The following is a 15,000-nucleotide window of genomic DNA, read 5'->3' on the forward strand; positions in this document are numbered from 1 at the left end:
GCGCTTTAGTTCTTGTGTCCATTCAACGGTGGATATCTGATTTTGGAACAGGAGTCTTCATGTCTTTATATGGTTATTGGGTCAGTGTTTAGAGAGTTTTTGACTTATGAAGCCCGTCATGGTTACCTCAGCCTGTTCTTGGGCGCGGGATGAGATAAATGGAAATTAGGCGATGGTATTGAGAGACACTCATTCTTACATCAGCAAAACAAAAAAAAGGGGCAGGATGCCTTCCAAGGATAAGGTAAATGAATTCTCCACCACGGAAGGTTGGCACGGCATCGAGACTTTGAGAGAGGGCTTTCACTTTCATTTCCAAGATTATGGCGAGTCTTCTTTCCACCCAGCACGAGCAATTTACAACTCCGAGCCCATGACGCAATAAAATGCCTCCGTCCAATTTGGTTTTCTCATGTAATCACCCTCTCAGATCGAACCGATCTCCCGTGGAAACATTACAACTTTGACAGGACACTCGGAGAGACCTCCATGCCCTCCCTCTCCCTGAGAGAAGGCTGACCTCCTGAACCACAACTGGTGTATATGACTCATTTAATGTCCTGTCAAAGCCCCCTGCATTATGATCACCGCAAAAACACGTGCATGACAATGCGCCAATTTGGCAGCCGAAGCCGCCGCCGGGCACAGTTGGACGCTCCGCCACACTGTTGTTCATCCATGTCACCGTTTCACTAATCAAAGGAACTCCATGCACCGCAGTGAACGCTTACATCAATGTTCTGTAGGAGATAATCAAAGCCTGATGTCAACCTCGATCGCTGCGCTGCCCCCCCCACCACCTCACCCCACCCCACGTAAACATAATGGCAGCAGAGAGACAGATACATGGTGTTTGAATGGCGGGGCGCACCTCGGTATAGACTGCATTATGCTCAGTCCACTCCGCCCCTCCTGCAGATTGTCTCCAGTATAGACCTCTCCTCACCATGGAGACTAAAACACTTTTTGGCCAGAGTTGAGAGGAGATCTATGTATGTGTGTGAGTACGGTATGAGTCATCATTAGAAGATGTTTGATCATTTTCATAATGAAATCAAAACAGCATGTGTGTGAGATTAGGTGAGGGGGGGGGGGGAATGCCACACAATGGCCAGATGGTTTATTTTGGAGAGGGGCGGGGGGGGGGGGGGTATTGTTTTTTTTTAAACCCCCTTATCGTCTGAAAATAGCCATTATGTTGAATCGGTTAGATGTTCTTATAATTTCACAATTTAGAAGATTGATGGTAATGAAGGATCGTAATGTTTCGTCCTGATTCATACGGAAACGTCCAAGGCGAATGACATGGCTTAAATTAGCTGTATAAGTAGCAGGTCGGAGTGGCTTATTGTCGGTATCGGACAAGAACACAGTTATCTATACCCTTTTCACTGCACTAGACCAGTGGTTCTCAAACTTTTTCACGTCAAGGACCCCCAAATTGACACTTATTAGCCCGCGGACAGCGGACCCCCATTTGAAAAGATATGCCCAGGACCACCATAAGAGAAGATTTTTACGGCTCTAGCAGTGATTTTAAACCATTTTAATTTCAAGGACCCCCAGTTTGACATGCATTAGGCTACGGACCCCCATTTAATGGCATTTCTATCTCTGTGACCCCAATTTATATTGTAAAATCAATGTTAATGTAACTCTGAGAGTGTACAAATGGAACCAAATGGTTCCATTTGTACACTCTCTGAATTCTGAATTCTCTACTATAACTTCTCTCAGTTACCGTAGGGCAATGTCTCAGCAGCTTCATAGAGAATGTTAAGACCCGATTATTTCCCAAAGTTACAACAGCAATATTACAGCGTTGAAATCCATCAAATGAGTATGAGCCAAGATTGAAATAAATAGTACATTTCCTATTCTTAATTTGGAGTGAGAAGGGACATTGACAGCCCAGCAGAGGAGATTAAAACGTCGTGATTTCTTTCTCTTTTTTCTTTTTTTCTATCTGTTAACCCATTAAGACCGGGAACGTATCTGTGTGTCATTTTAGATTTTTAGCTATAACCATTATTTTATACTTTGGCTATTCAAAAATATCAGATATACAAGCTCATAGCGCGGCACCGAGTGCCGCGCTATGAACTTGTAGATCTGCTATTTTTTTTAAAATCTTGAACATTTGTGCAAATCTTTGAATACATGTATTTTTGGAAACAACATTTTTAACTAAAATCTTTGCTTCTGGGGGGTCCCTGGAACAACATATTTTGATGGGCATCGGCGGCCAAACACATAATTTGGGGTGTCCTTGACATGAAAAAGTTGATATTATAGCAACATACGTTTTTCAGATAGCAGATCTACAAGCTCGTAGCCACGCTATGAGCTTGTATATCTGCTATTTTTTGAATAGCCCAAAGAAATAAAAAAAAATTACACAGATGCGTTCCCGGTCTTAACGGGTTAAGTATTGGAGAACATTAGGCAGGAAGTCTGCGTGTTTCCCTGGAAGCAGATTTCGTCCTGTGGGAGCTGCAACATTGTTCATCAACTTCATGGGTCACATTTCCACTTGAGTTTCTGTGTGATTCCTGTGAAACAGATTCTGGTGTTAGGCTCTTACTTATATTCAAAGAGACAGGTTGTTTAATAGGTCATCCCTAGTTTAATGTGCTTCTTCTGGTTCTTATTAAAGCAATTCATTGATTTCCTTTTGACGCGTTCGGAACTGTCTCGGCCGCTCATGCACTTTTTGGATTGAAAACCTAGACAGAAAATGGGTTTTCTTGGAACACAACTTACCTTGTGTACAATAATACAAAATGTACCACTTTTATTATTTGTTGTGAGCTTGTAGATTAGATATTTCTTTTTTTTAATAGAACGTCTTTCAAGAAAACAGGGGTCCAGTGGTTAAAGCAGCACTATGTAACTTTTAATGAACAAAATATAACTTATACAATTGGGATGGTTGTATTTTGTCTCCCTGCTCTTCTATTGAGACATTTAGATTGTGTCAAAGGTCATCATGTCTCACCTAGACACAGGATCGGACCAAAAATTTTACATGATGGTCAAGATTAAATTTATCCCCTGAGCAAGCAGGCAGGCTCTATTAGCTTGTTTGGCGCTTGAGCAGGAAACCGGGTTCAAATCCGGGGTAGAAGAGGAAAGTTACCTAGTTCAGCTTTATGTAAGAGCCAAGAAACTAATGGCCCAACACAGTGGTGCATCCTTGTGGCAGCTAATGTTGCCCTGTCCACCTCTACTGAGCACAAAGAAATGCTACAATGAGATATACATTATTTTCATGACACCATGAATGAATAAATATAATAATAATAAATATTCTAAAGCAGTGGTTCTTAAACTTTTTCATGTCAAATTGACACTTATTAGCCCGCGGACCCCCATTTGAAAAGATATACCAGGGACCCCCATAAGAGAAGATCTTTACGGCTCTAGCAGTGATTCTCAACCATTTTAATTTTAAGGACCCCCAGTTTGACATGCATTAGGGCTAACGACCCCCATTTAATGGCATTTCTATCTCTGGGACCCCAATTTATTTTGTAAAATCAATCTTAATTTAACTCTGAGAGTGTGCAAATGGAACCAAATGGACCCGTTTGGTTCCATTTGTATCACTCTCAGAGTTACTGACCCATAAGGGTCCATTTGGTTCCTAACTATGTATCATTTAGCTGGGGACCACCTGGAACTCCCTCAAGGACCCCTTGGGGTCCCCGGACCCCACTTTATATACTGTACCAGGGACCCAAATGGAAACCACACAATATACAACGCCAGTCTCATTCATATCCTGTTTTCGTTCTCTCCCCCATAGGTCAGAGTCGGGCATCTCCAAATTCACCCACCGTCTCTCCCTGAAGGAACGTCCGGCCAAGGCGGAGAAGGCGAGCGACAGGCCTCCGACCTACAGGAGGCGCTCTCTCAGTCTGGACTGGTAAGCGAGGAACCGACGATGGCGTCAGACGGCCCCCGATGTGATTCCCTTTATATTAATTCTTTTCACGGGCCTCATAAAAATCTAAAGGTTGTGATCGGTTACATGGCCTTCGCCACTTCCCCCCTCGTAAAAGGAATGTGTCTGTGAAAAGCGAGGAGACAAAGGCGGGACGTGGTCCCACCGTTTTTGTGATACTCGCGTTCAACCGTCCACGCCGTTTCCAAAGGGTCACATTCTCAGACTGTGAGATGTGGGCGATAAAACAACACGGGAGCCTATAAACTGGGTTTCAGGAGTGTGATTCGGAACGAAAGCATCCCTCCGGAGCAGTGGTGTAAAGTAACTAAGTACATTTACTCAAGTACAGTACTTTTACTTATACTCTACTACATCTCAGAGGCAAATATTGTATTTTTACTCCACTACAATTATTTGAAAACTTTAGGTACTAGTTACTTTTCAGATATAAATTATGATATTATGAAACATACATTAACCACTTTAACCCTATTTTATACATAGGAAAATTTGAAAATAGCCGATCTACAAGCTCACAACTCGGCACAGCTTGTAGATCTGCTATTTTCAAATATTTTAGTACTTTTACTTTTGGTACTTTAAGTACATTTTGATGCCAATACTTTTGTACTTTTAATCAAGTACATTTTTAATTCCGGACTTTTACTTGTAACAGAGTACTTCTACAGTATTGGTACTTTTACTTAAGTAAAGAATTTGAGTACTTTTTCCACCACTGAAAACAACACAGGAGCCTATAAACTAGCTTCAGGAGTGTGATTCGGAACCAAAGCATCCATCCATCCGGAGTTGCTGTTATTATGATGGAAATACAGAGGTGAAAAAGTAACACTTGAAGGAGTGAGATGGGAGACTGCAGTGTGCAGGGAGAGCATCGCTTTCCAAGTGTTTGTGTGGAGAAGTTGTTGGGGGATTGTGGAGCCGGGTGGTGGGTTGGAGCAGGCTGGAGGGTGGGAGGGGTCTCCGGGCTCTGTCTCTGTGCGTCTGGGTTTCGTTGGAGAGCGCCAGGCAGCTCCAGTGGCGCCGGCTCATCTTGCTCTTGTAAAGCTCCAGTCCTCAGGCAGCCGATGAAAGGAGTTTGAAAGCCTTCCATCACGAGGGCTGCTTTCCCGTCCCCACCCATGGGAATCCTTCCCACTCCCCTCCTCTTCCTCTCCTCTCCTCTTCCTCTCCTCTTCCTCTCCTCTCCTCTCCTCTCCTCTCCTCTCCTCTCCTCTCCTCTCCTCTCCTCTCCTCTCCTCTCCTCTCTCTCTCTCTCTCTCCCTCTCGGCCTCTCAGCCTCCTCCATCAACCCGTTTATATCTACCCATCCATCCTCCATGTCCGTCCATCTGCTGAGCTTCAGGCGCGCTGTGTTCTTTTTGGCTCTTCCTTCCAACCTACGCTTGTGTCCTGCCGTTGGGGAAAAGCCCGGGGGGCTTAAAACGGATCTTTCACTTCCTTTTTGCACTTCATTTAATCGAGGACAAAATGTCCACACGGTCGGTCACGTGCCCAAACACTATCCAGGTTGTTTTCATCGCTGCGTGGGGAATACCAGCAGCACCTCTAGCAGAGGAGTTGCTCAGCGTTATGCAGAGTGTCATGTTGGGGGGGGTTGGGTGGGCTCTTCGGTGTCCTGTTGAACCACACACTCTGGCCATGGTGTGAGGTCTCAACAGGGTCTTTTGTCAGCGTTATGAGGGCCTACTACTGTGTGGTCTCTCTCCGACCAAACACGGCGATGATGTGTGGTCCGCCAAGCAGAGGTGTGGTGTTAAGTTTGTAAGCGCCTCGTGTGCAGTGTGAGGTCCTCTCTCTTTTTTTTTTAAAGAGCTTCGTCTTTTTTTCTCCCCCCACCATGTTTCGTCGAGTAGGGGGACCTGGCCTTTAAAGTTCAGGCCCCCGATTGATGTGGTCTGGTTTTAATGAAACACAGTGGGTAGATTGGACATGCTCATTTACGAGACGGGGCGGCGGGGCGGGGTGGGGCGGTGAGTGTACGTACGGGCTCGGCTATACAGCTGGATTTCTTAACTTTCTACAGGAGAGACACCGTTAAACGGAGTGGGACTGGCCCTTTTGTGACATAATAAACTTGGGACCCTGGGAAGAGACATTCAAGGTTGAGGGGCTGAGTCATGCTTACTGGGGAGGTGAAACGGGGTCAGTCCGGGCTCCTGACGAGACCGAGGCACAGTTACTCTGGAATGCACAGTCATCACCGCCAGCCAGTCAGAAGGAAAACATATGAGCCAGTAGCATCTATTGAAAACATCCCGGCCTCCAGCCACTCTGCATATTTGGAATTGTTTGACATTTATATGGCACTTCCTGAAGTTTTTTTCGGAGCGATATTTTTCTGTGTTCTGGTCACTATCACTATAAATTTGCTAGAAATAACAGTTATCAGGGACTTGTAGACATCTGCTGAAACGTTTTAGAGCATCGTGCAGCCATTGTTCGATCGTGACGAAGCAGCTTGTTCCCATATATTAGATACACTTCAGTGTGGAGGCAGAAGGCAGATCATTCACATTAGTGTTGATTTTGACACACATTTTTATTCAGTTTTAGTCATATTTTAGTCATCTGAAATGTTTTACTGTTGGTCTAGTTTTAGCTGACTAAATATCATGAGATTATAGTCGACTAAATCTACAGTTGATTTAGTCGACTAAAATACAGTGCCTTGATGGCGTCGTTATGGCTGATTTTAAACTTGGTTGCATGCTGAAAATAGCCGATCTACAAGCTCACAATGCGTCACAACGTGTCGCGCTGCAATGCTTTGTGAGCTTGTAGATCTGCTATTTTCAGAGAGCAACCAAACATAAAATTACTCGTCTCTTAGTTCTACTGAATCTCTTCTCCACTCGTCCCTCCCTAACATTTTTGTCTAGTTTTTATTTGTTGACGAAATTGTCAATATATTTAGTCTTAGTTTTAGTCATCATAGCTTAGTTTTTATGTCGTTTTTATTTCGTTTTTGTCAGTGAAAAAAAGGTAGTCGACGAACATTTTTCGTCGTAGTTTAGTCGACAAAACCAACACTGATTCACATTGAAGGTTTTCATAAGAGACTGTAAACTGGTGTTAAACGTGTCTGCCCGTACGCGTCACGTAAGACAACATTATATAAAATGTCAAGCTGGGAAACCCACAAGCGAGCCTATGCAGCAGTAAATCCCAGGTGGCTCGACGCTTTATCATCTGTTTAGTGGACCGTTGCCGCTTATGTCGACTCGAGTCAGGTACCGCAACAAACTGCAGCTATTAACCCTTTAAGACCGGGAACGCATCTGTGTAACCAAAGCTTTGACCGTTATTTTATACTTTGGCTATTCAAAAATAGCAGATTTACAAGCTCATAGCGCGGCACCGAGTGCCGCGCTATGAGCTTGTAGATCTGCTATTTTTGTTTAAATCTTGAAAATTTGTGCTAATCTTTGAATATATTTTTTTGTTTTTTAAAGCGAACATTTGTAACTCAAACCTTTGCTTCTGAGGGGTCCCTGGAACAACATTTTGGGTGGTCCTTGACATGAAAAAAGTTTGAGAACCACTGATATTATAGCAACATAATAAAAAGTAAAGAAAATGTTAGGATTTAGAAGACATTTGTAGAATTCCCCAGAAGCAAAGATTTGAGCTAAAAACGCTCGCTTTAAAAAACATATGTATTCAAAGATTTGCACACATTTTCAAGATTTAAAAAAAAATAGCAGATCTACAAGCTCATAGCGCGGCACTCGGTGCCGCGCTATGAGCTTGTATATCTGCTATTTTTGAATAGCCAAAGAAATCTAAAAATGACACACAGATGCGTTCCCGGTCTTAATGGGTTAACCCATTGAGACCTGAAGCCGATTCTACATGTCTCCTAAATCTCAACAGTTTTCTGAAAAACGTATGTTTCTATATCAGTGGTGCTCAATCTTTTTCATGTCAAGGACCCCCAAAATTATATGTATTTGGCCGCGGACCCCCATCAAAATATTTTGTTCCAGGGGGTCCCAGAAGCAACGATTTGAGTTAAAAATGTTCGCTTTAAAAATATATATATTCAAAGATTTGCACACATTTTCACGATTTTTCAAAAATAGCAGATCTACAAGCTCGTAGCGCGGCACTCGGTGCCGCGCTATGAGCTTGTATATCTGCTATTTTTGAATAGCCCAAAGTGTAAAATAATGCTTTTTAGCTCAAATCTAAAAATGACACAGTTCCAGGTCTTAATGGGTTAAGGGAATGCCGAGCCAAGGCGGTCTCTGTATACAAGGTTGAAATAGGAGCTTGTTTCGTAAGTTTCATCAAAGTCTCGGAGAGAGCTTGGCCGGGCCTTGGGAAAACGCGATAATAAAAGATAATGGCAGTGTTATTGTTATTGGTAATCATAGTAAATGGGCTCTTGGGGGGACAAGTGGGAAAGTGGGGGGGGGGGGGGGTTGTCTGGGGGGGGGAAGTGAGAGGGATGGTATTGGCCTGCCTTTTCGAGATGGCTGACTGACTTGGTCTTGCTGCATATTGAAACGTTTTGTTAGCGGGAAACCATCATCAGCGCTGATCACTTCTGAGAGCCCGAGCCACTGCTATAGCCATGTCCTTGGGTGAATTCAAAATGCCGGGTTTTTCCTTCCCAGAGATTTCCGGCGAGAGGGGATTGTAGAACAAAAAAATTCAAGCGTTACCTCCAAACCGCCAAATCGCATTCCCGAACCCCCGATCCCATCTGACTTTTTACATCTAATGACCGATACCGGCGGATATTGTTTACTATAAGGGAATACCTTTGCTCTGCGAGCAAATCAGCACAATTCCTCCAAACAGAGGTCCCAGCGTAAAGTACTGTATTTCCGCAAAGACGGATATATTTTCTGCCTAGTTTCCCCTTCTTCTGCACGAAGTGGAGACGAGAGACATCCAGCAGAGCCCTAAGCGTGGAGCAGTGGGGCTATAAAGGGATACTGGTCCCGCTACAGCGTAGGCCCCAGTTAACCCAGTAAGACCGGGAACGCGATCTGTGTAACCGCTTTAAAACCATTATTTTATACTTTGGGCTATTCAAAAATAGCAGATACACAAGCTCATAGCGCGGCACCGAGTGTCGCGCAATGAGCTTGTAGATCTGCTATTTTTGAAAAATCGGGAAAATGCGTGCAAATCTTTGAATATATATATATTTTTAAAGCAAACATTTTTTTTACTCAAATCTTTGCTTTTGGGGATTCTACAAATGTCTTCTAAATTAACAAAATAAATAATCTCAAAATATTTTGTTCCAGGGACCCCCAGAAGCAAAGATTTGAGTTAAAAATGTATATATATATATATTCAAAGATTTGCACACATTTTCACGAATTATTTTTTCCAAAAAAATAGCAGATCTACAAGCTCGTAGATCTTGTATATCTGCTATTTTTTAATAGCCCCAAAGCAATCTATACAATGACACACAGATGCGTTCCCGGTCCTAGCGGGTTAATAAGACTTTATTTCCATATCCTCTCATGGGGACAGAGAGAGAGGCAGTTCCAGTCCATTGCCAAAACCCCTGAGTACAATGGTAGCTGCAGCCATGAGCGCCAGCCAAGCCATTTTTTATTTCCCATAGCAATTCTCCTCCTGCAGTGTGTGTGTGTGCTTCTGCAAGGGAAACTTTAGACGTAAATGTTTAAAACATCGCCCGTGTAACGCGCTGCGTTCTCCACTACTCGCTACTTCGAGCAAACGAAACTTGGAATTCGAAAGAGTGCCGTTGTCTGTGTGTGTGTGTGTGTGTGTGTGTGTCTGTGTGTGTATGTGCGTGCTTGCCTGCTTGCCTGCTTGCCTGTGTGCCGCGTGCGTACGTACGTACATGTGTGTGCGCGTGCGTGCATGTGTTGGCCAGTGGGTGCATGTTTTTGTATGTGGCTGTGTGTGCACCAGTGGTGGAAGAAGTACTCAGGAGATATTTTACTTAAGTAAAAGTATAGCAGTACCGCAATCTAAAAAATACTCTGTTACAAGTAAAAGGCCTGTGTTCAAAATGTTACTTGAGTGAAAGTACAAAAGTATTGGCATCAAAATGTACTTAGAGTACCAAAAGTAAAAGTACTAAAGTGTTTGAAAATAGCAGATCCACAAGCTCACAGCGCGTCGCGATGCAACGCGTTGTGAGCTTGTAGATCGGCTATTTTCAATTAGCCTATGTAGATTAAAAAAAAGGGGTAAAGTGGTTAATGTATGTTTCATAATATCATAATGTATATCTGAAAAGTAACTAGTAACCAAAGTTTTCAAAAGATTGTAAAAGTGCAATATTTCGCTCTGAGATAGTAGTGGAGTAGAAGTAAAAGTATTGAAAATTGGAAATGTACTTAGTTACTTTACACCACTGTGTGTGTGTGTGTGTGTGTGTGTGTGTGTGTGTGTGTGTGTGTGTGTGTGTGTGTGTGTGTGTGCGTGCGTGCATGTGTCTGTTGGCCAGTGGGTGCATGCTTTGTATGTGGCTGTGCACACATACTCAATTGACTCAGTTGAAAGCCTGGTCATCCCCAGCAGGCCTCCGTTACGTTCCGTTCTGTTCTGTTCTGTCCCGGTTGCTCGTTTGCCAGTCAGCGTTCAAGCCTGGCTCCAGACTCTGTGCTGCACCACGGGCCCTCTGGGGGTCTGACATGTTAAAGCTGTATCGTGCGATATGCGGCCCCTACGGATACAACAAGGGGAATTACAATAACAAGCCGCTGTGTTGCAAAACAAGCCTTGCTCTCTCTCTCCTCCTCCCCTGCAGCGCCTCCCCTCTGGCTCGACGTTCCTTGTCTATCAAAAGAACACACACACACGCACACACACGCACGCGCACGCGCACACACACACACACACACACACACACACACACACACACACACACACACACACACACACACACACACACACACACACACACACACACACACACACACACACACACACACACACACGCTCTCGACAGACTACATGATAACAGTTTTGCTAGCATGTCAGATGAAGAGATAGAGGTTGTTCAAATGTATCTAGTGACGAAATTGGTTATTGCATCATGCCATAACGCAGCAGTGCAAAGCATTATGGGTCGGCTTTGGGAGAGGGGGAGCAGATCTTAACGACTTAAAGGAGAATTTTGGACTAAAGTTTTCTTACCTTTTCTATGACGTTATGATATCTTAGGATGAATGGTACAGTAGAAAAAAACTCCACCCCTGAGCCGCCACAGCTTAAAAGGTGCGCGGATAGGCCTTAGGTTAGATCACATATTTTAATAGCTTTTTTTTATTATTTTTTTGGTGAGATCTGACGTTCATAGTAACAGAACACTATGCAACCAAAAAAAAAAAAAAAAAAAAAACAGAAGTCTCGCTAGACGAGATTGAAATCTCGAGATTTCAATCTCGTCTAGCGAGTTTTTGTTTTTGTTTTTTTCTTTTTGGGACAGTGTTCTGTCACTATGAACGTCAGATCTCACCAAAAATAAATTTTAAAAAAGCTATTAAAATATGTGATCTAACCTAAGGCCTATCCGCGCACCTTTTAAGCTGTGGCGGCTCAGGGGTGGAGTTATGAAATTTTTCTACTGTACAGTACCATTCATCCTAAGATATCATAACGTCATAGAAAAGGTAAGAAAACTTTAGTCCAAAATTCTCCTTTAAGCCCCTATATAATTGGTCAATAGCTGATCTACAAGCTCACAACGTGGGGGGGGGCGGCAGTGGCGAAAGGGATAGAGTGGCCGGTGGAGCGGCCGGATGGCAACCGTGAGGTTCCCGGTTCGATCCCGGGCTCCCCCAGAGTTAGTGTCGAAGTGTCCCCTAATTGCTCCCGATGAGCAGGTTGGTGCCTTGCATGGTTTCCTTCGCCATCGGTGTATGAATGGGTGAATGTAATGCACAATCTATGTAAAGCGCTATATACATGCACCATTTACCATTTACAACGTGTTGCAGATGTGATGCGCTGTGAGCTTGTAGATAGATAGATTTTCTTCTTTTTTTTTAATATATTTTATATTATTTGAAAATGTGCCCAAAATGCGAAATGGCTTTATTAAGGAGGAGAGGGAGGTGCCAAGGTGTTTAAACAAATCTGATTGGAGCTCCTCCTAAGCCTTAGGAGGAGCTGAGAGTCAGGCTGGATGAACCAACAAGTCCTGCTGAGATGTGAGATCTCTCACCAGCTCTTTTTATTAAACAGAAAATGCCTTTTCGAGTCAGGATTCCAATTTTATCGAATCAGGACAGAGAACTCAGACAGGATACAGATTAAACAAGTGAAATTGGAAGTGATGACACAAAGAAATGAGCATGTAAAATTGGAACTGGAACATTATAAAAATGAAGCTGATAAATGGGTACTGGAAATTTATTTTCTGTCTATCAAAGAGCTGGAGAGACAGAGTGACCCCTGTTACTGAACAAACACTCTATAGAAATGAGTACTATCAGAATATAGAGCTTTAACCCATAACAAAACCCTTTTTGTTTTAACCAAAAAATATCACTTACCCTACCTTCAACCCATAGTCATATTCATAGCTATTTAGATATTTGGCATACATATTGAGGTATGACATTTTTTATCGTGCAGCCCCATAATTCGCAAGTAGAAAGTAAAAAAATAAGTGTTTAATTGAATGGTAATTCAAATTTAACCTATCATTTTATAAAGGACGATTTACTTTTCGGGCAAGTGGGCAAGACCTGTGGGCAAGTAGAAAATGACCTGTACTTTCCCGACGGGCAAGTGCTTCTGAGACCTTAGTGTCAACCCCTGCAAATGGCTTTATTAAGGAGGAGAGGGAGGTGCCAAGGTGTTTAAACAAATCTGATTGGAGCTCCTCCTAAGCCTTAGGAGGAGCTGAGAGTCAGGCTGGATGAACCAACAAGTCCTGCTGAGATGTGAGATCTCTCACAAGGTAGACCTGGGGATTCAGAAAGGAGGGGAAAACAACAACATGGATGGCACACGCACACGTATGTGCACGTACCGGGCCAATAGTATCGGTCGCTGGTCGTCTCAATGAATCTCTCATGGTGCACATACCATGTTCAGAGTAGACCTTTTGACTGTCCACAATAGCACACAATGCAGCTTGAACTTGTGAGTGAAACATATTTAAATACACACACATACTTTACACACACACACACACACACACACACACACACACACACACACACACACACACACACACACACACACACACACACACACACACACACACACACACACACACACCGCACCTTCTAGTCTGCTGCACGAAACCTCCTCTATACTGTATATAGACACACACACACACACACACACACACACACACACACACACACACACACACACACACACACACACACACACACACACACACACACACACACACACACACACACAGTCACACGCACCAAAAACACAAACACACACACTTACTCACATACAGTACAAATATACACACTTATATAGCGTGGATGACACAGACATGCGTTCATGCCTTGCACACAGTCAGTCTGCCCCCCGTTGTATGCATGCACTCGCACACACACGCAGGGGCAAGAAGTACACATTGCAGTGGTTAGCCGTTTTGTTGAGATTGGGGTGAGATGGGTGGATGAGGGTGGTGACGGGGGGTGGAGAGTGTGTGTGTGTGTGTGTGTGTGTGTGTGTGTGTGTGTGTGTGTGTGTGTGTGTGTGGGGGGGGGGGGATGCCAAGTGCTAATCCCTATGAATTTTGCACAAAGAGAATTAAAAGGCAGAGAGAGAGAGAGACACAGAGAGAGAGAGAGAGGCACTGTTATAAAAAAATGTAAAAAAGAGTCTCAGTGGAAAAAGCAGGGCAATGCTCGAGGGGCTTGAGTGTAAAGCGGTTTTGGACAGAGCGCCGCTCGCCTCATTTGGTTCTAATTTGTTTTAATATTCCCCCCACTCTTTTCTCTTTCTTTCTTTCGCTCTCTCTCTCTCTCTCTCCCTTGCTCTCCTTTCTTCTGTGGCTGCTAGCTGTCAGTTCAAACGAGAGGGACAAATGAGGAGGTTATGGAGAAGCCTGCAAAGTCTCCCCTTAGATATTCTGATGTGAAGATATTAAAGATCACTGTGGAGGCTGAGGCCCTGGATCCGAGCCCATACACGCTGGAATGTGTGACACTTTATGTATATTCTATGGCTTAGCGTTAAAAGAGGCACCACCCCCCCACGCACACACACACACACACACCCCTTACCCCCCAGATGCATATGGAGGGCCGAGGAAGGCTTTGCCTTGCGCACACACACGACGCTGTGAATTAATGGAGCCTGAATGGGGAACATTTTGGAATCCGCAGTTTACACAAGAAGCTCCGTAGACTTCGGGTCTAAAAGGCTGCTGTGAAATCGCCAAAAAATCAACCCAGTGTTGACTTTTTCAAAACAATGTGTTTTCACAGTCTGCATGCAAGCGGTTACCGAAAACCTATGACATTGTTTCCCCTTATTTCATCCACCGGGCCCAGATTTTCCCCCAGTGTGGAGTCAGGCAGTGTCAATTTAATTGTGAGCGCGAGTGAGGATCTTTCTGTGTGTGTATGCAGTTGATTTGGGCAATAGCGTTGGCTCGAGACCAAAGTACGTTCAGAGTGGGCAATTATCAACTGTACCGCTTTTAACCACGTAAGGCCTATCTCAGTCAGGACCACTCACGTCACAAATGCTGTAGATTTAACCATTTATTGCAACAAATGGAATACAGTTCAACTTTGCGGTGTTGGCTCCCGCTCTGTAAGATGTTCCCTAAATTTTGCTTAGCAGCATGCTAAGCTAAATCAGGGAACGCTATGCAAACCCCCCCCACTGGTACTGTATACAAGAAGCCGGCCCATAGCAATACATTTAACTAAGTAACTAAGTGCATGTACTCAAGTACTGTACTTATGTATTGTACTGTATAGGTATTTGTACTTTACTTGAGTATTTCCACATACTTTTACTTCTACTCCACTACTTCTCAGAGGCAAATGTTGTACTTTTACTCCACTACAATTATATGAAAACTTTAGTTAGTAGTT

General features: G+C 43.6%; 1 protein-coding gene across 1 annotated transcript in view; it reads left to right on the forward strand.

Moving 5' to 3' along the window:
• Positions 1-15,000, forward strand: part of ankfn1b (ankyrin repeat and fibronectin type III domain containing 1b) — a 275,489-nt gene that overhangs the window by 204,325 nt on the left and 56,164 nt on the right. Inside the window, exon 6 of the mRNA XM_080454714.1 lies at positions 3,809-3,928. Within this exon, the coding sequence (XP_080310840.1) occupies positions 3,809-3,928 (120 nt within the window). The remainder of the gene's footprint in view (positions 1-3,808; positions 3,929-15,000) is intronic.

Source organism: Gymnoscopelus braueri (genome assembly GCF_963280865.1).
Source record: "Gymnoscopelus braueri genome assembly, chromosome: 17".
Classification (NCBI taxonomy): domain Eukaryota; kingdom Metazoa; phylum Chordata; class Actinopteri; order Myctophiformes; family Myctophidae; genus Gymnoscopelus; species Gymnoscopelus braueri.